At 58.6% G+C, this 24,686-nt stretch overlaps 2 protein-coding genes across 4 annotated transcripts; both read right to left on the bottom strand.

The window, feature by feature from the left end:
* Positions 1-292: 292 nt before the first annotated feature.
* On the bottom strand, positions 293-9,538 carry SCN2B (sodium voltage-gated channel beta subunit 2). 3 transcript variants are annotated; one of them, XM_044997217.1, is made up of 4 exons: positions 9,215-9,538; positions 3,909-4,075; positions 2,346-2,556; positions 293-1,274 (listed from the first exon to the last, which is right to left on the bottom strand). In XM_044997217.1, the coding sequence occupies exons 2-4, from the start codon at positions 4,056-4,058 to the stop codon at positions 1,075-1,077; spliced, it is 561 nt and encodes a 186-aa protein (XP_044853152.1). In that variant the 5' UTR covers positions 4,059-4,075; positions 9,215-9,538; the 3' UTR covers positions 293-1,074. The 3 variants fall into 3 exon arrangements, with proteins under 3 accessions (XP_044853152.1, XP_044853151.1, XP_044853150.1); XM_044997216.1 differs by having other exon boundaries at positions 9,292-9,538; XM_044997215.1 differs by lacking the exon at positions 9,215-9,538 and adding an exon at positions 8,625-9,166.
* Positions 9,539-12,938: 3,400 nt separating this feature from the next.
* On the bottom strand, positions 12,939-24,524 carry JAML (junction adhesion molecule like). The gene is made up of 7 exons (XM_044997229.1): positions 24,476-24,524; positions 22,432-22,595; positions 17,429-17,654; positions 16,723-16,861; positions 15,874-15,934; positions 14,226-14,321; positions 12,939-13,857 (listed from the first exon to the last, which is right to left on the bottom strand). The coding sequence occupies exons 1-7, from the start codon at positions 24,522-24,524 to the stop codon at positions 13,615-13,617; spliced, it is 978 nt and encodes a 325-aa protein (XP_044853164.1). The 3' UTR covers positions 12,939-13,614.
* Positions 24,525-24,686: the final 162 nt, after the last annotated feature.

Here is a 24,686-nt window from a genome sequence, read left to right as displayed (position 1 = left end):
CTGCCCTCCCATGCCCCTGCCCGACAGAGGCGCCGCCGCGCCCCCTGCCTTCCCGTCCCCTGCCCGACAGAGGCGCCGCCGCGCCCCCTGCCTTCCCGTCCCCTGCCCGACAGAGGCGCCGCCGCGCCCCCTGCCCTCCCGTCCCCTGCCCGACAGAGGCGCCGCGCCCCCTGCCCTCCCGTCTCCTGCCCGACAGAGGCGCCGCGCCCCCTGCCTCCCGTCCCCTGCCCGACAGAGGCGCCGCGCCCCCTGCCCTCCGTCCCCCTGCCCGACAGAGGCGCCGCGCCCCCTGCCCTCCGTCCCTCTGCCCGACAGAGGCGCCGCCGCGCCCCCTGCCTTCCCGTAACACTGGTGCCCTGCTAATGCCCATTACAAATTTCGGATAGGAGCCGGGTGCCTTTGTGGATGGGCCCAGATCAGAAGGGCCTGGGGAGCAGACTGGCCTGTGGGGACGGAGCTCGAGGGGTTCCAGGGAGACCGATCGGATTACTTGACATAGAAAAGGGTCCCCTGTGCTCGAGGCTCTGCCATGAGTGCAAGGCACAGGAGAACCCTCTGGCCTTCCCAGGAATCTACCCCTGGCCAGCACACTAACGTCTCACACCGGTGCCAGGGCCTAGGGCAGAAGGGCTCGCTAGCCCCCCGTCCCCATTGCCCATCACGCTGAGAGGCTGCAGCCCTCTCTCCCTCCCCGCCTCCACCGTCCTCAGGGGAGGTCCTGCCTCCCTCTCAGCCACAGCCTCTGCATTGCTCCAGCCCCCGCCCTGGGCAGCACCTTGGCACTCAGGGGCGGGCTCTTCCCGGCTCATAGGGAGAGAGAGGCGGGAGCAGGCAGCAGTCTGGTGCAGGGGACGGGCTCGGTAGGCTTAGGTTATCCACGCACCTCCGCCAAGCCCTAGCCCAGCCCAGGTGCACAGCAGTCTTCTGCCCAGGCCCTGCTGAAGCCTGGATTCCCGGCGGTCGGGGCTGGCTACGTAGATGAGGGATGCTCAGTAATTCTGGGGAGTCTGAAATCCATTCTCTGGAGAAGCACACAAGGGGTCACACTGTACAGGGGGAAAGGAGAGGGGGCCGTTACTTGGTGCCCTCCTCGGGGTTCCCTTCGCCATCTGTCTTCCCTTCCTCCTCCGTTTTCTGGTCGTCTGTGTTCAGTTTCTGCTGCTTTTTCCTCCGCACGCACTTGACGATTACCAGCACCAGGATCACCACGGCTAGGAAGCCCCCCACTGAGGCCCCCACGATAACAGCCACCGTGGAGTCGCGCTCCGGGGGCACTGCGGAGAGAGAGCAGGGCAGGTGAGGAGGGAGGCCGGGGGGACGAGGGAGTCTGAGCCGCAGGGAAACCAGGCAGCTCCTGCCAGCACCAATGGGACCACGTTGGCAAATCCAGGCCCTGCCCTACCTTACGTGGGGTCTGATGGGAGAAAAGGCGTGCAGGGCCCCACACACAGACAGGCCATGGGTGGGAGTGGGATGTGCTGAGAGGCATGGCCTGGAGATGGGAGGACAAGGCCCTACATAGCCACGTAAATCACACGGGTCACGGCTGGCATTGCCCCTGGGCCTGTGGGGGGAGGGCACACTGGGACCAGCCCACAGCCAGCTGATGCTGGAAGGGGGCGTAGTTTCCTTGATTGGAGATCCTGAAGTAAGTGTCTGGGGAGGGACAGTGCTGCCCAAGCAGGCTGCAGATCCTCAGAGCCGGGCGATCCCCACCTTGCCCCTCGCTGCAGGAGTCAGTGTCAGAGCCCAGACCAGGACTCAGGGGCTCCCAGCCCTTCGCTCAGGCCGGCTGACATCCTGCGCCTGCCCCCATCCCCTGCGATTCGAACGCCAGTCGTCCAGCTGCTGCAGAGAGCTCCCTGGGGCTGGGAGGGAACTGGGGCACCGCGGACGCTGATTTGTGCCTGTGTCCACGCTACTCCAGACAGAGAAGGGGAACTACGGGAGGCCCCGGAGACCCCCTCCCTCCTCTCATCGTCGCTCCTGGCCGGTGAGGAGCCCGGCTCTGGGACCATGGCCCTGACCTGTCACACCGCCCCAGAGACAGGCAGGGAGTGGCACAAGGCAGCTCGGCCCGCGGGCAGGGAAGGCCGGGGGTCACCAGCCAGCCGAGCCCAAGCCCCCACTGAACCGCCCCTGCCCACGTCGGCCTGGCGAGCTGGAGCGGGCGCGGGATGTGGGCTGGGGCGGAGGGGCAGGGCAGCGTGGGTCAGAGCAGCCGCCTACACTGTGCCAGCTCTTGCCTCTGCTGTCTCCACCATCGTTCAATATAAAACAGCAGCTCCCTCCCCGTCTGCCCCCCGCCCAGCAGCCCCCTGCCGCCGAGCCTGCTGCGCACCCACCTTCGGTGATCACCTTCAGGAAGATGCGGGCGTGGCCCCGGTGCCTGTCGGGGGGGTTCATCACGTAGCAGTTGTAGGTGCCCTCGTCCTCCAGCTGCACCTGGTGGAGGGTGAAGGACACGTCGTTCTTGCTGGGGTTGCCGGTGAACTCCACCCTGTTCCCGAAGCGATCCAGCCGCCAGTGCACGATCTTCATCCGGAACTGCAGGAACTGGGCAGAGACGGGGGCGGGGCAGTGAGAACGCAGCGGGTGCTACCCCCATGCTGGTGCCCACAGAGCTCAGCTGGCCAGACCTGGGGGGCCAGTCAGAGACCACAGCACCTCGCCTGCTTTCCCTGAGGCACCCGCCGCTCAGAGCTCCGCTCCCCAGCCTCGCTGGGATCACCCTGCCCTGGGACAATCACACAGCTCCCCCGAGAGCTACAGTGTCCTGGGCCTGCCAGCGGGAACGGGAGGGATCCCTTTGGTATCACAGGCTGCGAGTGGCCACCCTGGGCCAGGGCATTGGGAGCTAGGCTGCCAGCCAGGGCCAGGGCATTGGTCACTCATGACTGTCTCCTGCCTGGGCTTTGCCCCGGCCGTAACAGGAAAGTTTAAGCAAACCCAAGGGTCCAGCCAGCTGCTCAGCACCTGGAAAGAATCCTTCATCTCTGGCCTACAACCCTCTTCTGCCTCGTTTCCAGTTAGTCTCACCCACGGCTGGCCTGAGCAGTGGCCACATCCCGGGAAATGGGACATTCCTTCTGGACACAGGGGGCTTTACTACTCACATGGGAGTGGGATCTGGGTACCTGCACAGACCCAGTGTTGGGTCAGTGATCCCCGTCCTCCCATACCTTCCCCCACTCAGTGTCTCCTTCCTTCCCCTTCGCCCCCAGGGAACACTCTCAGGACCAAAGCCTGGGGCCTTGCTCTCTTTCTATTCAGTCCTTACTCAGGCCTGGACTACACTACGAACTGACATCGGCATAGCTACGTCTCTAAGCGGTGTGAAAATTCCTCCCCCTCCCCCCCGAGAGACGTAGCTACACCGACCTGACCCTGGTGTAGACAGCACTAGGGGGACAGAAGAATTATTCCATCAACCTGGCTGCTGCCTCTCGGGGAGAGCGCCTCCCGTCAGCGCAGACAGTGTCTACACAGGACGGTACTGTAGCTGGAGCCTCCCCTGAGCACACACTGAGACAGCCTCAGAGCGAGCCCAGTCAGCAGCAGGACCCGCAAACAGGGTTGTGGGACTCGAATCTGGGTCATCAACTCTTGACATTTTATAACAAGCCAATTGACATTCGGGGTTTTCCTTAAAGCCCAGCTCCCAGAGTCGCCGGGGCAGGAGAATCTCAGCTTTCTTTCCCTTTTGTTAAGGTAGGAAGTTCCCAGCCCGCCCGGAGCACAGAAAAGTTTGAAAATGAGAACCTGCTGGCTCTGAAAGCAGACGAGAGCCCCAAGTTAGTACTTTGGTAAATCCAATGATTTTAAGCCAGTCTCATGATTTTTGGGGGGGTGGGGGGCCTGGCTCATGATGTTTGATGGTTCAGGGCTGGACTGCAGGAGGTACTTACCATCTCCTCGGTGCAGTTCTCACATTCCTGGTAAGTCCAGTTCAGGGAGAACTGTTTGTTCTCCACTTTGTAGCAGGAGTTGAAGGTGCAAGAGAGGCGCACGGAAGAGCCATTCAAAGCACTGACGGTAGGTTGTGCCGTGATTTCCATGCCCAGCCCACAGGGCGCTGGTGAGAAGACAGGAATGAAACAGGAGGGAGGAGAAGAAAGGAAGAAGTGAACAAATACAGAAAATTGCAAGCGCTAATGTCAGTTCCACCCCTTGGGGGCTGTGGGCCTGGCCTGCTGGTGGAGCTGTCCAGGGGGCGGAGAGACCGGCAGGTACACAGCACACACACATCACGGCTGCTGTGGCACTCCGGACACTGTGGCACTCTGGACACGGTCATAGGAAAAGAGGCTTTTCCAAGGGACGCTAATCAGCCCACAGCAGTGCACTGACCTCTCCGCTCCCCCTCGCCAGCGGCAGGGTGTAACGTACCTGCTGCCTCGGACACAAAAGACAGACCCAGCTTGATCCCAGACTGGCCCGTCTGCCCCTTAGGGAGAGCTGAGCTGAAAGGACCTGCCTTAGCCCCTGGCTAGAGAGAGGGCTGTGTGTATGGGATAGTGGGATAACCCATCTACATGGGATTGGAACACAAGCCTCTTGCCTGGTTTAGCAACCTGTCACTGCCCCATGCTCCACTGCCCCCCTGCCTGCTGACTGCGTTGCAGGCGTTGGGATCTCTCCTGGCCCTTCCCCACTCAGCACTGACTGCAGGTGAATGCTCTTCACGCCGCTTAAATCAGGTTTGCTATGCAGAGGCCTGGATGCAGCATCAGCTGTGCAGGGCTCAGTGCCACATCTGCTGGGGAAATTTATGGCTGCGCTCATCAGATTTCATTCCCGGCAGGACGCACTGGGGGAGTGACCAGCCCCTGCCAGCACTGGCCTCTGGGGGCTGCGGGGAAAATGTAGATTCACTTTATTTTCCCCCTTAGCTGGTGTTTGAGCAACACTCTCCGGCTGGAAGTCAAGCGGCCAAGCTGCCAGGTGCTCCTGCAGGCAGAAGGGGACAGAGCTGGTTTCTGCAGCAGAGCCCACGCTGCAGCGCAGAAATGGAGGGACTCACACACACAGCTCTGGGGCAGCACGGCATGGCACTCCCTCTGCCTCCCGCTCCCCACACATCCCCCTCCCCCTGCGCCCCCCACCCCAATCGCCTCGCCAAGCCCCACCCTGGCTCCCACCCACTCTGTGGGCCAAATCCAGAACTGGGGAGAGCAGAGAGGCTCATGCAATGCCAGATCTGCGCGTCTCCCCTCTGCTCGCTCACTCCTCCTTTCTGACTCTCCCCTGCCCCCCCTGCCAGGCCTGTAAGGGCAGGATTCCCCAGAGCGCCCGCAGGTCCCGGACTGTTCTGGGAAACCCGAGGGCTGACGGCTCTGGGACCACGTGGGTCCCCCTCTCTCTGCTGTTCTCAGCTCTGGTGGGGGAGTGAGCCCGGCTGTGCTGTGGGGCAGAGCCCAGCTGGCAGTTCCCCACCGGGACGAGCTACATGAACACTGAGAAGTCAAGCAGAGGGTAAGAGGCTGCAGGAAAGGGGCCAAGGAGCTAAAGTGGGGGGGGCACCCCCAGGCCTCTCCCCACTGGGCAGAGCACCCCAATGCAGTGCACAATGGGAGGGGTTTGGTGTAATGAGCAGGTGGGTCCTGGTTCAGCATCTGGGTCACAGAAACGCACCCCCAACCCACTCAGCACAGGCCCAGGGCTGAACGGGCCACCAGGCCCACGTTCCCCTTCCCTGCTGCAGCCTGGAGCCTGGCCTGGCGCTGCAGAGCCCTGCTCTATGGAGACTGACACACATGCCGGTCTCGAGCACAGCCGAGCCAGCAGCAGATTCATACACCCCCACCCCCCACTTGCAATGCTTGAGGCAGCCAGATCAGTGCCCCATCACAGTCAGGGGCTGGAGACCCTGTGCGAGCAGAAGCAGGGGCCCCTTCCCCCAGGACACAGCCCCAGCAGGAGGGTCTGACTCACTGCGTTCATGGCTGGTGCAGGACAGGAGCCGCTCGGCACCTGCAGCCGCAGGCTTCTGCCAGGCATTTCTGCCAACGCGCTTTGGCCCTCCTGGGCTGTGCTTGGCAGCGGGGAACTGCACTGCTCAGCCCCACGGAAAGCTGGGTCTCTGCGCCCAGCCCCATCAGCACCCCCCTACGGGCTGCCATGGCACGCGGGCCTGACCTCACACAGGGGGCCAGGGCAGTGCGGCTAGGAGTCGTCCTTGGAACCCAGAACCAGGCCAGGCTTCCTGGGAGCAGGCTGCATGTGCGTAGCAGACAGCTGGCTGGCCTAGCTGAGCAGGGCCTGTCTGACAATGCAGGACCGTCTTGGCTTCGGCTTGAAAGCGTGTGGCGGGAACCTGCTGACCGAGACGCTGGTGTAGCTGAGCCAGCTAATTTGCTCCCTGCCCGTTAGTTTCTGGTGCTGGGGGAGAGGCAGGCGCACAGCTGGGTTTGCAGCAGTGGCAGCTAGGAAACCTTTTGTCTTGTAAGCGGAGCACATTTGATCATTATGAGATACCAAAGCAGCAGCCCTGTAGCGTCCTTCCAGGTTACTGCTCTGGGGAGGGCTGAGCCGCTCCTTCGAACAGAGCTTGGAAAAGTGAGATCCAAACCTAAGCCCTGGCACCTCAATCCCACATGTGAAGAGCAGCCCTAGAGCTGACGGATTGCAACGAAGGGGAGATCGGAAAGAGCTGAGCACCGTGGGGCGGGGACTCTCCTCTGTGCCTATGCCTTTGGAAACTCTTCCTGCTTCTGCAGATGGTGCTTTTAAGGATTTAAAGGGGCTGTACACGAAGAATGAAGCCATAGCAGTTCCATAACTAAATACCCTACAGCACACACCACGTACAAAGCCAGCCCGGGCCAGTCCAGGTCAGGACTGCTGCGACAGGCCATGCTGCCAGAGGGATGCTCAGAGAGCACCATGGTGAGTGCTGGCGAAAGCCAGCCCGGGCAGTAGGTGTGCCCTGGGGAGTGATTCCTGCTGGCTGAATGCCAGGCTGTGGGAAGAGCCTCAGCCCAGCCTCTTGGAGAGAGGGCGGGAGGAAAGAATCCCTAGCCCCAGGCCCGGGGGATCCATGTTGAGTGGGAGGGGGAAGCTGGAGATGGTAAAGTATGCACCTGACAACAGAGCATCCTGCACCACTCCAGCTACTGCAGCAGTTGTCAGACAGGCTTCCACCCCACTCGGCTCTAGGGGGGCGCTGAGCTGACCTGGCCAGCACCGCCAGCACTGGGGCTTGGGCAGCGTTTGCCACATGGGCTTAGGCTCAGTCAGAAAAAACCTTGCCAGGTGCATTCAGCGCTTAAGGCTCTGGCCAGGCCATGGCTGCAGACTCAGCTCAGGCGGGCCCAGCCCGACGCTCTGACCAGCCTGTCAACACTGTCACTAAACGATGGTGACGAGCTCAGTAAGGGAGGTGGAAAATCCTAAACTGAGACTGGCTGGTGCCTTTCCCTGTCCGATAACCCTGAGGGCGACCTGCCCTGCTGGGACACGGAGACCTGCCCCACAGGTCTGTGGGCACATCAGGCCATGGGGTTCTCAGAGGCACGACCCCCAGGGACCCCCCCCTCCCGGGACCGTGGGAAAGACGACGCCATGCAGTCTCCTTGGGGCTCTCTCGGTGAAGTCAGAGGGGGTTGCGACATCCGCGCTAGTCACCTGGCTGAGGTCTGACAGCGTCACAGCTAAGGGCTCCTGGGAGAAGATCCAGGGGACACCACGTGGCACAGTCAGCTCCTCAGTGTAAATACTTGTATTCCTCTCCATGCAAACATCAGAGCACGCAACGTGGGCTGCTTCCCCAGAGCGGATGGGCACTGCCGGGAGCCCTGCTAATGCGGGGTCCATTGCAGACAGCTTTGGACTGCTTCCTTCCCGGATCTCCACCCTGCCCCACATACCCTGTCCCCTTACACCCCTTTCCCCAGTCTTGGGGGTAGCATTACACGCAGCCTCTCCAAAGCAAACGACAGGCAGGATTCCCAGTCGCTGAAGATGGGGAGTTGCTGTCGTTTTTCTCCTCCATGTCCCAATCTGTCTGAAAGCACAGCCCCCCCCCGCCCCCCGAACACGACTTATGTTTTAATCCGACCGTCTCCTGCCTGCAGGGAATCACTACAAACAAAAAGCTGCTGACACACATTCCTGGCTCCATGGCAGGGCAGAAAAGCAAGGAACAGAGCCCAACATGCCGCACACCCTGCTCCCCACCAGCAGCCAACAAAACGAGGGGCAGCCCCTCGATTGCATTAGAACACATACCACACACGTTAGAGACTTTGCTTTTCAACCTGCCAGATCTGAGCAAAGGAGCAACATCCCCAGCCGTTCCACCTGCGCCAGGCGCTACCCACCTACAGCAGGCAGCCTTGGCGAGAGGCAGAGAGCCACGCAGGCTAGCTCAGAGATGCAGGCACAGCCACAGAGCCTACTTTTCAAAAAGGTTACTTTCTCCTCTGTAAGGTCAATAAAACCTGCACATTAGCCCCTCTCTGTCCCCAGTTCTCACGCCGGCAGCAGCCGGCCCCACGTCCCTCGCGCTCCCAGGAGTATGTTTGCGGGTGATCAAGCTGCGTTAATGAGGATGGTGCTCCCCAGCTGTGGGCTGCTGGGTCCCTGTCGGATGCCTGCATGCAAGATGTGCAATAGACACTTACCCAGAGAGACAAGCAGGCTGAGCCCAGTGAGGCACAAGGTGGGCCGGAGAACCCAAGGCTCCTTGCTCATTTTCAAGGACCTTTGTGTAGGGCGAAGATTGTGGTGTTTGTTGTGGCTGGTTTTTGTTGCTGTTGTTTGGCTTTGTTTTTTTCAAGTGCAGGGGGTTATTTCCAAGACACACATAATTTTAGAGCAGCTTTATTTCCCAACCTCCAATATGGCCGGCTGGAGGGTTGCTGCTATTTTAAAAAAAAGCAGTAAATTTTATGGTTGGTGGATTTCATCAAAGAACATGGGAGGGCATCAAAATTTCCTCAGAAGCAAAGGAACATGCTCTCAGCTTCTCTCCTGCTCTGCACTCTGGGAGGTGGTTCTGGTGCCTGATCCTGTTTAAAATTGCCACCTTATCAAAGAGCAGAGTGGGTTTCCTCTGAGCCAGTTAGTGCCTGTGGTGAGGGCAGGAAGGGCTGTATTACTGCAAACTGTTAGTCTCTCTTCACCTTCTGGCCTAAGTAATCTGCAGGGTTTATTTCTCCTGCAGAGACTCCCACTGTGCTCTGGTGACCCAGCGCGTTAGCTAAGCACATACCTGAGCAATGGGGCCTGTGTTCTGGCTCAGTTTAACCCCCAGCAGGCCTGCCCCTTACATTGTAGTGGCTCTGTTACCTTGGGTGTTATCTCGCAGCTTCCAAAGCCCCGCCTGGCTTCCCTGCAACAGAGAGTTACTTCCTGCTAGACCTTGCGCAGGTGTGTTGAGTTGGAGGCAGGAGATGGGCAAGGGGCTGATTGCCAATCATGCTTTCCTGGGGAATGCCAGAGCTTTGGAATAACAGCTGCTTGGCAGTGGAGTGAGGAGAAGATGCCCTGGTAGGGCAAATGCTGCCCTGGGCTCTGACAGGGCCAGGCTTGGGTTTCCCTACAAAAGGAGAAGGAAATGGGCTCTTTGCTGAGCCAGCATCTCCCCTTATGAAGGTGTGACATCCAGGCCGTAGGCTGCAAACCACCACCCACCCTCCTTAACATCTCCACACCCTGCTGCTAACTCCCTGAGCACTGCTGTCCCAGGAGTCAATAAACCACCAGACACTGGGCCCTACCAGCCAGCCAAGGCAATGCAGCCATCTCCAGCGCAGAGCCATGGTACGGGCTCTTACTAAGAGCAGGAGGTGGGGGCAGCTTTCCTGGAAGAAAGTTCTGGGGCTAATGCAGTTCCCTTTGCTAAGGGCTGGAGAGGAACATGAGCGCTGCGATCATCGCCCACTGGCATGAAGACATGCCAGGAAAATCTCTCACGGCCTAGTGGAGACTGAAACACAGATGGGAACTCAGTTTCCCCCCCTCCCCCCCAGCCAGGACCCAGCCTGGGACTCAGAGCCCTGTTCTGCAGAGCGTTGGGGAAAACGTAGCCTGACCAGAGAAACGACGCTGCCATTAGCATCCAGGCTCGCCACACACGGCTCTGCCCGTGCCCCAGTGCTGACTAGCAGCCCCCTTGCTATTGCAGCCCTGGGCCTCGCCTGCGTAGGCCTCCTGCTCTAACGGGTCAGTTAGGTGCATGCTACCTGTGTCGCTTTTCTTGTGGCCCAAGCCCACATCTGAACTCTGTTCATCCCCCACCCCGGGGAGCATCAGCCACACCCGTCTGGGGCTGCCGCACTGACAGGCCATGCAGCAATGAGCTCCTCTCCTAGGCTCTGGGGGCAGAATTCTCCTCCAGCCCCATGGATGGAGCTTGCCCATCTCTGGCCTTTCTCTCCTGCAGAGCACAGCCTGCCCTGGCTCTCCGTGTGCAGCAGACGCCGGGCGGTGCTGAGACCAGCCTCAGCCCGGACAGAGGGAATTCACAGCTCCGTGTGGCCTCTGAGAACAGCTCTGGCTGCAGCAAAGGGTGCGCGCTCACTTCCCCCATCCCAGACAGCATGACACTCACAGCTGTTCTTCCCAGTCGCTGCAGAGGGGGCAGGCAGTGAGGGCTCAGGAGCAGGGCGAGCATCCGACCTGAATGGCTACAAGATATTCCCAGCTACTCCATGGCTCATGCCATTGGGTGTGTCCCAGACTGACTCTGCACCTCGACCTCCAACAGGCTGATGGGCTCTCCAGGGCCTTGGTGCTCCATTGGGACATTCACTCCCTCGGTAGGGAGCAGCATAGGGACATTCACCCAGCACCTGCCTCCACCATACCTGGAAGTAGCCCACCCTGCCAGCCCCTCAGTTTTTCACCAGCACTGAATTCACTGATGGGTGGGATGAGGGAATGGGATCTAATCTAACGCCCAGGGGCAAATGAGTACGGCTGGGGAGGGAATTGATGCTGCAGGACCCACAAGTAACGCCCTGTACTTTGGCTCGTCAGCCGGGGAGCGGCGGGAACACCCCCACAGAACACAGTCCCCACCATGCGGGCCCAGCTTGGTGAATCCCCGGCACCCCGTGGATGAGTGAGGCTTGCTGGGCAGCCCCCGGCAGTGTATCACTTGTGTATCACATGGCTGCCCCCCTCCTGTGCCTCTGAACTGAAAGGGGCTCTAGCCTGCAGGAACACGGGAAAGGGCTTTAGTCGGCTGACGCTGGGGAGAGTTCATACATCAGCCGTGGAATGCGTGTGTTGGGCGAAGCCAGGGCATGGGAATCCCTGCAGACAGCATGTGTCAACTGTGACATGAAAACCAGCCTGTGAGATGCAAGCACGTGGCCTTTGCTCCGTGGACAGCCTTAACCTGTTCCCCTTTCCCACACAGCACAGTTCGCGGGGTGGCGTTGATCCCTGTGCAGTAGGGAGCACAGGGGTGCTGGTCCCCAGGATGTGGGAGCGTGAGCCCATGCGTTCCCTACTACACCCCTCTGAACCATGCTGGGTCAAAAAGGGGAACAGGTTAAGGCCATCCGAGCAGAGGCCACCTCCACTGAGCAGGGGAGAGGGCCAGCCACTTGCACGGTCAGTCCTTTACTCACAGTAGCTCAGGGAATAAAGAGGACAGGGAGCACACGTGTCTGAGGAGCAGGCTCCTCGTCAGGCGAGTGAGGTGCTCAGCTGTTCCCTCCTGCCAGGCAGGACTTGGCGGACAGCAGCACTCGTGCAGGATCAGGCTCCCAGCTGTGCTCAGCACCTCCTTCCTTGCCCTTATGCTGGCAACAGTCCATTGCTCAGCTAGGAAGGCAGGGAACTGCCATGAACTGAGACGCTGGCAACATCGGCCAGTGGTGCCAGGCCCAGGCAGTCGAAAATCACAAATCGGACCCCCAAAATCATGAGATTGGCTTAAAAGTTGTGAGATTTGGGGTTGGGTTTTGCTTTCTTTGCTTTCAAATGTCTAAGCCTTTAGGTTGCACCTGGGTCACATTTTCAAGCTTTTCCTTGCAACCATGAGGGCTAGAAGCGTCTCTCTTGTTAAACAAGAGCTGAGATTCTCACACAGCGACAGGACTCCCAGAGCCGGGGCTTCAAGACAAACCAAATAGCATGAGACTCGCCCTGGAATCAGGTTAGCAGAACTGTGGGGGACGGACGGACGGACGGACGCGCTGAGCACTGCGTATAGTTTGTAAAGGGCCTCGTGACCCTGCCAGAGAGAAGGCACCTGAAGTATCAGACTGTTCATTAAAGTACAGGATTGTTATATACTAAATCACTAAGCAGATCTATTGCTTGCGTAGCATGAGGTCTCCCGGCTACACTGAATAGCCCCAGGCATTCCTGGCTGGGGCACTGTTAGCTCTGACCTAACAGGCCCTTAGTCATTACTTACAGCCTTATATTTGTTTCAACGTCAATAAAAACGTGTTGGCATATTTTTAAGCCACTCACGCTGGTTAGTCCACCTCACCAACAAAAAACGAGTGGGGTGGCAATGTGAAACAAACGACTGCAGCATAGAGCAACTTTTGCTGCATTGGCCCATGTGCCAGCGCTCAGGCTAGGAGCAGGGAGTGGTCCCCCATCCTTTCCAGGAATGGAGCGAGCCCATCTCAGGTCACTGCACGTGGAGGTGTCAAACAGCTATAGATAGCGCCTGGGGCGGGAGAGCGGCCCCAGCAGGGGCTGAGCCAGAGGCTGCGCTCTGGGGGAAGGGTTCTAGCCCCAGCGCAAGGAAAGAGACCAGGGCAGGGCTCCGACCCGCTCAGAAATAAGGGGCTGAATCAGTCCCGTTGTTTACCAGCAACTTGGAACCTCAGATGCAGATTTTGTCCAGGTAGAAGAGAGTAAAAGCCCCCGGCCCTGGCGTTACGGATCTAGAATATTCCTAGTTATTGCAAGTGTATAGATGGAGACACAAACACATGCAGGGGGTGGTGCTGCACGTCTGTTTATACACACACAGCACTGGGGTTGCTACAGTTCAACTGAACTATTTCCCCAGGAGGTCAGGTTGCTTGTTTCCCAGGCGGCTCTGGCGGAAGGTGCCAGGCGGGCAGCCCAGAGCCCGCTCGGTGCCCATGCAGCAGGCCAGCCCAGGCAGCTGCAGGGCACCCAACACCCGACCAGCCCCTCCTCCCTGTCTGGAGGTGGGACTCTCCCTGGAGTTCTCTCTCACTGGGTTTTGACGGCATCGGCCAATATCCCAGCCGGAGAGTGGAAGCTCTGCCACGGGGCACTGTCCCGCCCGCAGAATGAGGGTGAAACCAGAGCAAAGTCCATTTACCTTCACTGCCCTCATGTGCCGCACTCCTGGCCCGCCCCAGTTAGCAAGGAGCATCCTCCCACCGCCCTGTGCGCAAGCCAGGCCGCGCTGGGCTCATGGTGCAGACGCGAAAGCAGCAGCAGCCCCATCAGAGCGTGAAATGACCCTTTCGAAAATGTCCTCAAGGAGCAGCAAGTCTACACAGCGCTGGGCACAATGGGGCCCAACCTGGTGGGGGCTGGCAGGTGCTGCACAAATCGATTATAACCCGGACAGCGAGAGTGACACGGCCCATGCCCTGTGCAGGCTGAGAGGCAGCCCTGCGGCACGCTGACGGAGTGGGTAGGGTTTGTCCCTGCGGGAGGTCAACGTCCCTGGCTGTCGTGCCAGACTGGGCTCAGAGGTGCTTCCCCCCGATCCAGGGCACAAGGGAATTCCTCCTCTGGGCAGTTGGACTTTTCACAGGTTTTCTTGCTTTCTTGGGCTCCTTCAGTGCCCAGTCTCCCCTCATCCAGCCATTCCACTGGGATCTTCTTCCTCTGCAGCTGGATGTACACGTTGTTCTCCAGCGGTGCAGTGCCCGCCCCATGGAAAGCGGCAGAGGGGTGCTGTAGGGGACAAGGTGCAAAGCCATCAGCGCTGTCAGAGCCAGAGGGCTGTGTTAGGCCTGAGCTATACTAAAAAGTTGGATCCACTCACGACATCGGTCAGGTCCCCTTTGCTTTGCCTTGCAGAGGGAGCAGCTCCTGCCTTACACAGAGAGTTCTATTGCGTGTGCATCCAGAAGTCACCCTTGGCATTGCATCCCCAACCCCCCATCACCTCCAGAGAGGTGGGCTGGAGGCAAACGGCCCGCGCTGTGCCCTGCAGTGGGTATCAGTGGGGTCATGCCAGTGCGTGGCAGGCCCTGTGTTTTGAGGAGACCCTGGTCTCTTCTCCTGCCCCAGCTGCTTGGACCTCCTGACACAGAGCTCACCATGGTAACGTAGGTCGCGTCGGTTCTGCTCCACAGCTCTGCCTCCTGCCCAGCCTGAAGCGTCTCAGCACAGGGTATGAGGGAGTAAATGCCTTCCTGCCAGGAAGATCAGAAAGAGACTCAGGCACTGTGTGAGTTGGATCCACTCACGGCGTGCCCGTTCCAGAGAGTATTTCCAGAGGCTCATTTCAGCTGGTGAGCTCTCCAGAGCAGGACCAGGCAGCCTCTGTTTTGAGAGTTCCCAGCTTCTGGTGGGCAGGATGATAGACAAATGCTGAATAGCTCACCGGAGGGCCCAGCTCTGCTCCAAACTCCTCAGCCTGGTCCCCTCCCCACCCCCTCAGACATGCTGGGCGAGGGGGGCACTTACCAACACAGCTGTAGCAAAGTAGCCACCCGGATAACCTACATTACAGTAAATACAGTGCATGCTGGCCAGCGGAGTTCCCAGCCTGGGCAGACTGATGCCCACTAACTTGTGACAACCACCACCACCAGATGCTGCAGAGGGAGCTGTGTAAAGCCCCCATAACACATCCAATGGGGCAGTCCTCTCCTCTGGGGGAAACACCTTCCTGACCCCAGTGAGCAGCTAATGCTCTGAAGCATGAGGATTGAGCACATTGATCAGCTTATCCTAGCTAGTGTCACTGCAGAGGCGACTCTTGTGCTGCCTGGGATTCATACTAAACCCCTTGCCTTCATAGTACCTAGTGTCAAAAAACCCTTGTATCCTCTGATGAAAGCTGAACAAACTGATACGCTGTTAGACAAAGTAAAGGGCCTCTTTATTTCTAATGGGACAACAGATCCCCACAAATCCTGGGAATGCAAAGTCCCCACCTCCCACTGAAGTCTATTCAGCTGTGAGTGGTCAGGGCCTCTGTACCTTTAAGGCCACAACAACACTTTACCCTTCTCTGGTGTTTGTCATCTGAGGACATCAAAGCACTTTGAAGGCATTCATTAACGAAGCCCCATGCATGTTAAGGCAGGATCATGATCCCCATTTTGAAGACAGGGAAACTGAGGCACAGAAGTGAAGTGACTTGCCAAGGTGGCTAAAGTGGAACTAGAATTCCAGAGCCCTGGTTCCCATTGCCCCGGCCCAACCACTAGCTTACGGCACTGCCCTTCCATTAGTTATATCGCACACCGTCGTCTGCTCTAGAACATAGCAGCTCTTCTCCCACGTCCCTCCGATACCACGATAAATCCTGCATCGGTCCTGGGCTGCAACAGCAACAAAGTAGCTGGGACAGAACATTGTCACAGGCCCCACACCTGAAAATAAAGCTCTCGCCTCTGCCTGGGCATTTAGGGAGCAGCAGGAGCCCATTAGCTCACTCTGCTCCGTGGACATTATCTCCTAATTAGGAGTCCCGGCAGGATGGAATTATCTGGGGTTTATTCCAATCACCTCCTACCCTAGGCCAATGATACAGCAAAACAAATGCCAGGCTTTCCTGCCTGGCCCTAGGCGTGTGTGAACAGGCGCATTCAGTGCCTGGGGCAGGCTGGATAGCAGCTCGGCTGTCCCGAATCCTCCTTTTATTCCAGGACTATCCCCTGGATTCTGGCGTTTCCCTGTTACAGGGTCTGGCAACATTAGCCCCACTAGCTTGGCAAGCAGAGACTGAGCTCTCACCTCTGCTTTATCCCGGCTGCCGTCATCCCGACTCCTCGACAGGGGCCCGCTCTCCAGCGGTCTGGAAGGAATATCAATTGCATGCAGGTGAAGAGCTGTGCCTGGTCCCCCAGGAGCCATCATCTCCACCCCTCCCCTCCATACCCGAGGGTGTTAATTCCAGAGCTAGTGCCTGGCTCTGCCTGCATTTCCCCTGACACTCTGGCCTTCCCGTTGCTCAGGAACCCCTGGCGACAGAAAGGAGCAAGGAAAGACCAAGTCCACTGCTCAGCCATTTCATACCGGTGAGTCTGGGTCTCTGCCCATGCTCAGGTGCAGAGTGACTCTCACTCTGAGTGACTGGCCTTGCATCCACCCCATACCCCTTGGCCTCGCTGCAACCTGTGGTGCACAGGAGTGCTACAGCCAGGGATGCAGCTCCTCCCCATCCACCTGGGCCATGCGGGGGCACATGGGCCAGGATATCTGGGACCCCAGCACTCTGCCTCCCGTCCCTACCAGGCAGGAGATCTGTCTGTCGAACCAGGGCAATGCGGGATCAGGCATGTCAAGAAGAGGACACCCCCCACCCTCCCTGCCAGGAGCGCTCCCAGGACAGGCGGGTTCGGCAGGGACGGGGAGAGGAGCACGGTGTGGAACCCCGGGAGCAGCCCTGCGCTGATGAGAGAGGAGAGGGCAGGGCAAGCCCATCAGACACAATTGAGCCACCAGGGGGCAGCAGAGGATAGTGTGTGTGGTCACCCCAAGCTGTCACAGGCCAGGATTCCCCAGGTGCTGAAATTCACCCACATCCCGCCAGCGTCCCCCTCTCCCGTCCTGGCCTGTGGCCCTGGAGCCAGGGCCTGTTACCTCTGCTTCTGGAGAAACTTCTTCAGCCCCAATCCCAAGAGGAGGGCCAGGAAGGTGGTCGCACAGACATAGCCCAGGATGGCCCCCCAGCCACTGCTACCGGTGCTCTCAGAGTACTGGGCCCCTGCAAATCCGGACCCTTGGGAGTGAGAGACACATGCAGCAGGGTTAGCGGTGTCTCTGACCCGGCACACTAGCCACCAGGAGTCAGTCTCTGCCCAGCCCATGCTGACGGGTGCCCAATACCTGGGGAGGGGCACATCACCCCCAAAGGCATCCAGGGGAGGTGGCTGTCTCCTCCTCTTTGTAACAGATTGGTGAGTTCCCACAGGACTGGGGCAGAGATCCGTCCCCAGGGAGCACAGCATAGAGCCTAGGGGCTTCCCAAACCTGGGATTTCTGCCCCACTTCTCACACTTGGTGGCAAACCTGCCCTGGTGAGCCAGAACCACACTCCTGCTTGCACATCATTGTGACTGCATAGGGCTGCAGATGGCATGACCACGGGGCCCTCAAGCCAACCCAGCCCCATCCTGGGGCCAGACCAGACAGGCGTAGCTGGCACTAGAGACGGAAGGGCAGGGAGACACTCGGCTCAGGGAAAGGGGAGGGAGGCTGCCCCAAGCGAAGGGGTGAACCGGTGAGGCTGCTGTGAAATTGACCGCTAGCCAAGGGGAGGCATAAGCTAGCAATGGAGGGCGCATACCTCTCCGTCCGGCAGAGGCCACGTGCAGCACAGTGTAGTTTTTGAAGACACTGCTCCGCCCAAACACCCGGATCTCGCAGGTGTACGTCCCGCTGTCGTCCGCCCGTACATCCTGCAGCCTCACAGAGCCGTCCTTGCGGGCCACATCCCCCAACCACTGCACTCGGGGCCGGAAGCGTCCCACAGGAACGCTGTGGTTACTGTAGTAGTAGAAGACCATCTCCTCCTGCAAGCGAACATGGCTCGTCATGTGACCAAGGGTGCATATGACTGGATGCCAAGACACTCGCAAGGGTGAACTTAGTTCCTTGAATATCCTCCCCCTCTGCTGCTCCGCCCAGCCCCTCACCCCTACGTCTCATCCTGCCCTGGCAGGACGCTCTGCCGGGGGAGCGGTATCGCAGCCTAGGCCCCACTGGCTCTCTGCTGAAAGGCCCCACAAGGGGTCAGTCAGTCCCAGTTGATATGGTGGATTCTGTGACTTGAGCACCTAAGAACTGGGCTGAGGTGCATCAAAATCGCCTCACCCAGCGACCTCGGCACAGCTGTCGGCTGGGAACAGCCTCCCCGCAGCGCTGGCTGACTTGGATTTCCAGCTCCCTTAGAGATTGCTGCTCTCTCTCAGCTGCATATGCTGAACACCAGGGTCGGCTTTGGGGAGTGCGGGCCCCAATTCAAAAAGTTTCGACGGGGCCCTGGCAGGGATGACTTAAAAAAACACCACATGGAAAAAAACCACATGGGGCTTGTATTCACTGGGCAGTGCTCTGAGTGATTGGTGGCACTTGGGCAGTGGGTCCTTCACTCGCTCCAGGTCTTCAGCGGCCACGAAGGACCCGCTGCCGAACTGTCGCTGAAGACGGAGAATAAGCGAAGGACCCACAGCTGAAGTGCCATCGAAGACCCAGAGCGAGTGAAGGACCCACCACTAAAGTGCCGCTGACGACCCAAAGCGGTGACAGGTGAGTAAAAATTAAAAAGGCGCCTCGACCCAGGGAAGGGATTCTCACTGGGCGCGGGGCCCTGTTAGGCGCAGGGCCCGATTCGGGGGAATTGGTGGAATAGGCCTAAAGCCAGCCCTAAGGCTAGGGCACTTGGAGCTAGGGTTAGGGTTCCTATAGGTAGGGCTTCCAGCCCTAGGGCTAGGGTTCCTAAGGGTAGGTCTTCCTGCCCAAGGGTTCGGGTTCCTATGGGTAGGGCTTCCCGTCCTAGGGTTAGGAATATTAAGGGTAGGGCACTTGGAGCTAGGAATAGGGTTCCTATGGCTAGGGTTTCAAGCCCTAGGATTAGGATTCCTATAGGTAGGGCGCCCCACCCTAGGGTTAGGGTTCCTATGGGTAGGGCACTTGAAACTAGGGTTAGAGTTCCTAAGGGTAGGGCACTTAGACCTAGGGTTAGGGTTCCTATGGGTAGGGCTCCCGGCGCTAGGGTTAGGGTTTCTATGGGTAGGGTCCCCCACCCTAAGGTTAAGGGTCCTATTGGTAGGGCACCGGGAGCTAGGGTTAGGGTTCCTATGGGTCGGGCACTTGGAGCTAGGGTTAGGGTTCCTATGGGTAGGGTACTTGGACCTAGGGTTCCAATGGATAGGGCACCCCAAGCCAGGGTTAGGGTTCCTATGGGTAGGGCACCCAGAGCAAGAGTTAGGGTTCTTATGGGTAGGGCACTTGGTGCTAGGGTTAGGGTTCCAATGGAAAGGGCACCCCAAGCTAGGGTTAGGGTTCCTATGGGTAGGGCACCCCAAGCTAGGGTTAGGGTACCTATGGGCAGGGCTCCTGGCGCTAGGATTAGGATTCCTATGAGATGCATACATGGAGCTAGGGTTAGGGTTCTAATGGGTAGGACACCCCGAGCTAGGGTGAGGGTTTCTATCGGTAGGGCACCCCGAGCTACGGTTAGGGTTCCTATGGGTAAGGCACTTGGACATAGGGTTAGGGTTCCTATCGGTAGGGCTCCCGGTGCTAGGGTTAGGGTTCCTATGGGTAGGGCTGCCAGTGCTAGGGTTAGGGTTCCTATGGGTAGGGCACCCCGAACTAGGGTTAAGGTTCCTTTTGGTAGGGCTCTTGGAGCTAGGGTTAGGGTTCCCATGGGTAGGCCACCCCGAGCTAGGGTTAGGGTTCCTATGGGTAGGGCTCCCGGCGCTAGGGGTAGGGTTCCTATGAGTAGGGTACTTGGAGCTAGGGTTATGGTTCCTATGGGTAGGGCACTTGGGAGCTAGGCTTAGGGTTCCTATGGGTAGGGATTCCCGCCCTAGGGTTAGGTTTCCTAAGGGTAGGGCACTTGGACCTATGGTTATGGTTCCTCAAGGTAGGGCACTTGGAGCTAGGGTTAGGGTTCCTATCCGTAGGGCTCCCGGCGCAGGGGTTAGGGTTCCTATGGGTAGGGCACTTAGAAGTAGGGTTAGGGTTCCTATGGGTAGGGCTCCCGGCGCTAGGGTTAGGGTTCCAATGGGTAGGGCACCGCGAGCTAGGGTTTGGATTCCTATGGGTAGGGCCCCCCGATCTAGGGTTAAAGTACCTACGGGTAGGGTTTCCGGCGCTAGGGTTAGGGTTCCTATGAGTAGGGTACTTGTAGCTAAGGTTAGGGTTCCTATGGCTAGGTCACCCTGAGCTATGGATAGGGTTTCTATTGGTAGGGCCCCCCGAGCTAGGGTTAGGGTTCCTATGGGTAGGGCCCTCCGAGCTAGGGTTAGGGTTCCTATGGTAGTGCTCCCAGCTCTAGGGTTAGGGTTCCAATGGATAGGGAACCCTGAGCTAGGTTTAAGGTTCCTATGGGTAGGGCCCCCCGAGCTAGGGTTAGGGTTCCTATGGGTAGGGCACTTGGAGCTAGGGTTAAGGTTCCTATGGGTAGGGCACTTGGAGCTAGGGTTAAGGTTCCTATGGGTAGGGCACTTGTTGCTAGGGTTAGGGTTCCAATGGATAGGGCACCGCAAGCTAGGGTGAGGGTTCCTATGGGTAGTGATAGGGAATTTTGAGGGGTCACACACTATTACTCAGGCCTAGGCAGGCTGATTTTAGCTAACCTTTGCTCAGGCTGTTTTGCTCAGGCTGTTGGCCTGGGCCTGCAAAAGCAGAAGCTAAGCAATATACTTATATGGGCATGTTTATCACAGCAGGCTGACCACTGGGGAAAGGAGGAGTGGGGGAAAGGGAACTAGGTGGGGAGTATTGCAAAGGAGCCCCCAGTGTGTGCCAACCTCGGTAACTGAAGTGCTTTGGCAAGGACTTTTGCAAAATGTAACCGCAAGTAGGGGTGCACGGAACAGTCAAACTACCAACTAGAACAATAACAGGAAAAACCCAAAATGGCAAAGGCATTGATTAGCTTGCTTATGATACAAATTATAATACAAATAAGGTAATGAAGTGTGATATGCGTGCTACCTGTGAATCTACGTTTTGCGGTTTTAGCCTTTATAAGCTTGGTAAAATATTTCCAAAGGAGGGCAGTTAACCCCTTGCGTGGGGCCACGCTGACCCTCCCTGTATGCATACTTGTATAACAATAAAGGTGCCTCAGGCTGTCTGATCTAAAATCAACCGTGTGGTCAATTTTCCACAACAGTAGGGTACTTGGACCTAGGGTTAGGGTTCCTATGGTAGGGCCCCCCGAGCTAGGGTTAGGGTTCCTATGGGTAGGTCTCCCGGCGCTAGGGTTAGGGTTCCTAAGGGTAGGGCACTTGGACCTAGGGTTAGGGTTCCTATGCGTAGGGCACTTGGACCTAGGGTTAGGGTTCCAATGGATAGGGCACCCCGAGCTAGGGTTAGGGTTCCTATGGGTCGGGCACTTGGACCTAGGGTTAGGGTTCCTATGCGTAGGGCACTTGGAGCTAGGCTTAGGGTTCTTATGGGTAGGGAACCCCGAACTAGGGTTAGGGTTATTAAGGATAGGGCACTTGGAGCTAGGGTTAGGGTTCCTATGAGAAGGGCACTCATCCCTAGGGTTAGGGTTCCTATGGGTAGAGCACTTAGAGCTAGGGTTAGGATTTCTATGGGTATGGCACCCCGAGCTAGGGTTAGGGTTCCTATGGCTAGGGCTCCCGGCGCTAGGGGTGGAGTTCCTATGAGTAGGGTACTTGGAGCTAGGGTTAGGATTCCTATCTTAGGGGACCCTGAGCTAGAGTTAGGGTGCCTATGGGTAGGGCACCCCGATCTAGGGTTCGGGTTCCTATGGTTAAGGCACCCCGAGCTAGGGTTCGGGTGCCTATGGGATGGAAATTGGAGCTAGGGTTAAGGTTCCTATGGGTAGGGTACCCGGAGCGAGGGTTAGGGTTCCTATGGGTAGGGCCCCCCGAGCTAGGGTTAGGGTTCCTATTGGTAGGGCTTCCCACCCTAGGGTTAGGGTTACTAAGCGTAGGGCACTGGGAGCTGGGGTTAGGGTTCCTATGGGTAGGGCTTCCCACCCTAGGGTTAGGGTTACTAAGCGTAGGGCACTTGGTGCTAGGGTTAGGGTTCCTATGGGTAGGGCACTTGGAGCTAGGGTTAGGGTTCCTATGGGTAGGGCTTCCCACGCTAGTGTTAGGGTTCCTAAGGGCAGGGTCGGCTTTAGGAAGTGCAGGGCCCCATTCAAACCATTTTGACGGGGCCCTAGCAGGGATGACTTAAAAAAACCCAAAAACACCACATTGGGCTTGTATTCACCGGGCGGTGCTCTGAGTCTTTGGCGGCACTTCAGCGGTGGGTCCTTCACTCGTCCAGGTCTTCAGCGGCACTGAAGGACCCGTTGCCGAAGTGTCGCCGAAGACCCAGTGTAAGCGAAGGACCCGCTGCTGAAGTGCCGTCGAAGACCCAAAGCGCCCCCCGGTGAGTAAAAATTAAAAAGGCGCCTCTAGCCGGGGAAGGGATTCTCACTGGGCACGGGGCCCTCTTAGGCGCGGGGCCCGATTCGGGGGAATTCGTGGAATAGGCCTAAAGCCGGCCCTGCTGAATGCTATCTCTGCCCCCAGGCGGCCTATTTGCCCTGGACCTGTGGTGCTACCCTGGTCCCTTCCCAGTGATTGGACTCACCGCCTGAGTATTGTTTTCCGGCGTATGTAGCCAGTCCACTTTGGTCACGTTCCAGTCCCCTGGCACCAGGCTTTGGAAGAAACATTCCAGCATGACAGAGTCCCCTAGGCGAGCCTTCAGCTCCGGGCGAGTGATGACCAGGCCAGCCAACACCCCACCATTCTCTGCAGGCACCAAGGAAGGAAGAGGGATGAGCCTGGAACTGAAGAATCCAGCACGGTGCAGAGAACAGCAGTGCTGCCTAGATCCACCTGTGTCTGCCAGGGGCCTGCTCACCCTTGAGACATCCCTTCCAACCCAAAGAGACCAACCCCCTCCCCACATCCAGCCTGGCAGACCCTGCTCCCTTCACACAGGCAGGGCCCTCCCCCACCCTCTGACTGCCCAAAATGCTGCACCCCCTGAACCAGCTCCTTCACACAACACCAAGGCATGGGGAGCCAGGGCAGTTCCTTCCTGCCAGAGGGAGGGTCCATGCAGCTGTCCCACTGCCAGAACCAGCCCTGGGGCCAAGTCTCCCCAGACTGCTGGCAGAGTCACAGAGCCTCCCGACCGAGACATCAGAGCCAGCAGAGCGGGCTTTCCTTCTCTGCCTCCCCGCAGCACCGGAGAGGGAGCCCTCGGACCAGCTCGGTGGAGGTGAGCGGCATTGCCAAGGACTGGAAGCAACGCCACATGCAGACCCACTGCTTTCCACACGTCACAGCTTGTCCCGCCACAGCCTGAAGCCAGGGTGATGCCGTGATGGGCTGCTGCTAGCCTGGCCTCTGGGAGGTGGGCAGAGCTGAGGGTGAAGTGCTAGGTCTGCTATTGCCCCCGCGTATGGGCACGGTCTCCCCTAGGGCCATGCTTCCGATTCACGCCTCCTACCCTCCATGGCAGGGGCCCGTGGTGCAGCCAAGACACAAACTAAATGCTTCTGGCCCAGCCATTCCTCAGGACAGGGTCATGGCCGTGAGCCCCTAGCACTGCTGCCCTGGCATCACGACATGGGAAGATCCCTTTTACCACGTCTTAGGGATGGAGGGGTTGTCAAAAACTGCACCCCAAGATTCTCAGCTGGGACAGGACGAGGCCGCTTCGCTCTGCTCCCCGGCGGCAGCCTTAGCGCTGCCAGTCCAGACGTTCCGGCTAAGCCGGGCAGAGCAGCCTCACAGTGCCGGTTCTCCCAGCAGGGGAATCCCGGCCTCACTTCCTGTTGGTGGAGGCACGTCTGCATGGAATAGAAAGGGGGGGAGCGCTCCTCGCACGAGCCCCAGCCCTGGTGCTCTTTGGAAGCAGAAGGTTCTGGCTCCTCATGAATGGCTTTCGTCTACCACTGCCCATCACCAGAGTATCTGAGCAGTTCCCCTCCCAGCCCCCCGGGGCGCCAGGGCAGGGCTATTATCTCCATTGTGCAGATGGGAAACTGACACAGAGACTAAGTGACTGACCCAAGATCACATAGGAAGTCTGTGGCAGAGCAGGGATTTGACCCCAGGTCCCTAGGTCTTAAACTAGTGCCCTGACCATCGGACTGGCCTTGCATCCTTGTGGCAAGGGTCATTCTAGCACCCTCAGCCTGGCATAGCACCGGGGCAGGGGCTGCATTTAGTGCGTGAATGTCAGTTCTCACAGCCCTTCCCTGTTCCTTCCCCACCGCTGGCCCTGAAGCTCTGACCCAGCTGGTTGAGTCCTCGCTTGTTTGCACAAGCCCTGACACAGCTATTGCTCAGGAGGCTGCTGGAGAACCCTGGCAGAGGAAACGAATAGAGCCGCGTCCACATGTCCTGGCCTACGCTGGCACCAAGTGCAAGCTGGAGACCTGAGGCACAGGAGGGGTATGTGACTTGCCCCAGGCCACAGTGACTCAGCAGCAGGCCTAGAAGAGTTCCGGGCTCCCAAACCCATGAGCTCCCGCACAGTGGATGGCCTGGGCTCTGAAATTCACTGTCAGTAACGTCTTGTGGAGGAGGGATGGTGGGTCTCTAAGCAAAGGGAGGGGAAAGCAGGCAGTGTTTTCAGGGGTGCAGGCGAGGGGGGCAAAAGCAGGATCTCCGCTTACCCAGTGACATCAGTATCCGCATGAGAGTCAGGGCAGGTACCATTCTCATTTTGCTCTAAAAAGGGGAGAGACAAGTTAACACAGGCTGCATGGGGCCCTGCTCTGCCCCGGGGATGCACAGCACCTTAGTCACAGCCTTGGCCCAAGCTTTAACAAGACGCACACCCAAACCATGGCAAAACAGGGGCCAGGTGGCAGGGGACTTTCTGGT

The sequence above is a fragment of the Mauremys mutica genome, chromosome 22 (genome assembly GCF_020497125.1).
Source record: "Mauremys mutica isolate MM-2020 ecotype Southern chromosome 22, ASM2049712v1, whole genome shotgun sequence".
In the NCBI taxonomy this organism is placed as follows: Eukaryota; Metazoa; Chordata; order Testudines; family Geoemydidae; genus Mauremys; species Mauremys mutica.
This window is presented reverse-complemented; position numbering and strand designations above follow the sequence as displayed.

Coding starts and splice junctions, on each gene's coding strand:
- SCN2B (XM_044997215.1), bottom strand. CDS start 8,694: ATGAGCAAGGAGCCTTGGGTTCTCCGGCCCACCTTGTGCCTCACTGGG. Junction 4,076..8,624: donor CAGCCTGCTTGTCTCTCTGG/GTAAGTGTCTAT, acceptor TCTTCTCACCAG/CGCCCTGTGGGCTGGGCATG. Junction 2,557..3,908: donor AGAACTGCACCGAGGAGATG/GTAAGTACCTCC, acceptor GTCTCTGCCCAG/TTCCTGCAGTTCCGGATGAA.
- JAML (XM_044997229.1), bottom strand. CDS start 24,524: ATGAGAATGGTACCTGCCCTGACTCTCATGCGGATACTGATGTCACTG. Junction 22,596..24,475: donor GCGGATACTGATGTCACTGG/GTAAGCGGAGAT, acceptor TGGTGCCTGCAG/AGAATGGTGGGGTGTTGGCT. Junction 14,322..15,873: donor GCAGCCGGGATAAAGCAGAG/GTGAGAGCTCAG, acceptor TCTTCCTGGCAG/GAAGGCATTTACTCCCTCAT.